The 2,666-nt window shown below is 39.0% G+C and overlaps 1 protein-coding gene across 1 annotated transcript; it reads right to left on the bottom strand.

Annotated features, from left to right (window-relative positions):
• Positions 1-33: 33 nt before the first annotated feature.
• Positions 34-625, bottom strand: LOC111785237 (transcription factor RAX2-like). Its single transcript, XM_023665649.1, has 2 exons — positions 380-625; positions 34-167 (listed from the first exon to the last, which is right to left on the bottom strand). The coding sequence occupies exons 1-2, from the start codon at positions 513-515 to the stop codon at positions 34-36; spliced, it is 270 nt and encodes an 89-aa protein (XP_023521417.1). The 5' UTR covers positions 516-625.
• Positions 626-2,666: the final 2,041 nt, after the last annotated feature.

The raw sequence follows: 2,666 nt of genomic DNA, 5'->3' as shown, positions 1-2,666 counted from the left end.
GGAAGAGAAGAGAAATTTCTGGGTTCTTTTTGGTTACCGGCTTCCAATGGTGGCGAAGAGAGTGCAAATGATTCTATCTTCCTCAGCTGAAAATTCACCATGCTTAATGTTTGGCCTCAAGTAATTCAGCCATCTCAATCTGCAACTCTTCCCGCACCGTTTAAGACCTGATTCAAACATACACAACACAACTAGTTAAGTTAATATCGATTGAATTTTAACATTCGAATATGGAAAGATGATGGGTTTATAAGTAAGAAATACGTCTCCATTGTTACGAGGCCTTTTAGGAAAGTACAAAAGCAAAGCTACGAGAGTTTATGCTCAAAATAGACAATATCATACCATTATGGAGGTCCGTGATTCCTAAGAAACATACCAGCTTTGTGAGGAAGGGAAATCCAATTGCCACCAGTCCCATAGGTTTGTATGAAGTGTTTGAGCTGAGTATCCTCTTGGGGTGACCATGGCCCCTTTTTCACATTTGCTTTGTCGCAACAAGGAGCCCTTCCCATGTGTGTGGCTTTGTTGAGTTTAGATCTCTACAATAATGGTGAAGCTCCAACCAGCTCCCACTCTCTTATATAACAAAAAAAAAGAACTCCTACGCTAATAATTACATGAAGCCTTCTGGATTATTGAGTTTGTTACAAGCATACCACTCTCCAAAGTCTTCATTATTGCTATAATATAATCTCTTTTCAACAGGAAACCTCAACAAGTAATCAAAAATTATGTAGACCGAGCGTTTTGGTCCTATCGATAATGACATCCTCCAAACCCCTCGACTACTGAATTTGACTAATTTTGTGTTCACTTGTGAGAATATTTGCTAAAATCACTTCCCGGTGGAATTCTCTCTTTATAATTATCAAATAAATTAGAAAGTAAATGGATACAAGTCAAATATGATATCTATAATACACGGTAATCGAAGACAAATACCTTCAATAAAAGGTCGAATATGGTATCTATGGTAAACCATAATGGAAGATTAAATATCATTAACATGCCTCGCAAGTTATGCATCGGATTTGAACGAACGTGAAGCTTTGATCTAAAAATTTTAAAGAGAGGTTGATAGAGAGTAGAATTAGAAAAAGAAGAATCATCAGCAGTTAGGTGTTGAGAAACAATCATAGGTTGTGGGCTATAGAGACACAAGGTAGAAGCTTCAGAATTAGGTCGATGACTCTACAATGAGAAAAGGACAAGAGACAGAGGGAGAGAAGGTGGTTGTGAAGAAGGAAAGGTGGACGTGGTGGCAGTAGAGTAGTAGAGGAAGAAGAGAGCAGAAACTGAGAATGCGAACTCTGAAGTGTGTTTTAGACGAAGAAAGAAAGAGAGGAGCGAAGACGGAGTGGGGTTAGCGCCTTGTGGACTCTCGAGCATATTTTAACTGACTAGTAAATAGATCATCACGAGTGGGTGAAGAGACACAATAATAGATCTAGAGACAATGATTCTGTTCACAGCACCACCATTGTCAAGACTGGATGTCGACGACAGGGCAGTAGGCGGAGCCGGTGGAGAAGTAGCTAACACCATAGCATGTGGTGAGGTTTCAATGGACGAAGAGGGCGTCATGCCCCCGTAGCAAGAGATGAAGACAGTGTTGAAGCCGAAAGAGTGGCCACAGCGGGCAAAGGAAACATCAAATAAATTACAAAGTAAATGAAAAGAACAATTCATATAAACCGTGAAATATGATATCTACCGTAAACCGTAATGAATTGAATTAAGAAGGGAGGGTGGATTGGGATAAAGAGAGAAAGTGATGAGAATGGTGATGGCAGATATGTATATCAAATGTGGGCTTTTGGGTTTACAACAATCTCCCCCCCTCCAATTCACCTTCTAATGTCTATGGATTGAAAGATGGATCATACACACTCACCAACATCACATGCATTCAATTCTGAACATTTCTTCAATTGGGACATTGTGTACTGTTGGCTGACGTGATGTGTGCATCGCTGCCAAACAATCAGTCCTAGGTTGTCATGGGAAATGGTTGTAATGTTGTAAAAATCAAATCTTTTTAAAATTTGTGGGTCTAAAATGGGAACCTCGAGTGACCCATGTTTTAGATTTGGGGTAGCTCGAGCTGAGACTACCTCTACTTTCTAATAGTGTGCTAAAAGAAAATAGGACGTGTGAGATCTTACCTCCTCTAGCGAAGCATTTTTTATAAGGGTTTGGAAACCTCTTATTAACCGACGCGTTTTATAAGTTATGAGGAGAAGCTCGAAAAAGAAGACACAAAGAGGACAGTATGTGCTAGCGGTGAGTTTAGACGGTTGATTCATGTCTTACTTGGTAACCACGTGATAGATGTCAAACTAAACCTAATTTAATTGGTTTATGCTTTTAATTAAAATATATATATTAAAAGGTTAACGATCAGAGGGGAGTGGGACCCAGGAGCTATATTATAAATGTTAGTAAGAGAAAAAGTCAAAGAACAGGAAAGACGAGTTGGATTTGATTGAGACAAAACTGGGAGAAAGCGAGTGACGTCACCAATTACGTGTCCATATCACTTTTCAAACCCTTTTTTCTTTTTTCTTTTTTTAAATGTTTTTCTTCTTTGCTATGATGACGTGGCATTCATACTGCCTCCACTTTCTCCACCATTTTTGTCTTTATTCGCTCTCTTCTCATTT

The sequence above is a fragment of the Cucurbita pepo genome, unplaced genomic scaffold, assembly GCF_002806865.2.
Source record: "Cucurbita pepo subsp. pepo cultivar mu-cu-16 unplaced genomic scaffold, ASM280686v2 Cp4.1_scaffold000412, whole genome shotgun sequence".
In the NCBI taxonomy this organism is placed as follows: Eukaryota; Viridiplantae; Streptophyta; class Magnoliopsida; order Cucurbitales; family Cucurbitaceae; genus Cucurbita; species Cucurbita pepo.
This window is presented reverse-complemented; position numbering and strand designations above follow the sequence as displayed.

Excerpts from the sequence above, each read along its gene's own strand:
- LOC111785237 (XM_023665649.1), bottom strand. The coding sequence starts at position 515 with ATGGGAAGGGCTCCTTGTTGCGACAAAGCAAATGTGAAAAAGGGGCCA. Across the intron at positions 168-379 it reads TTCCCTTCCTCACAAAGCTG|GTCTTAAACGGTGCGGGAAG; the intron begins GTATGTTTCTTA and ends TGTTTGAATCAG.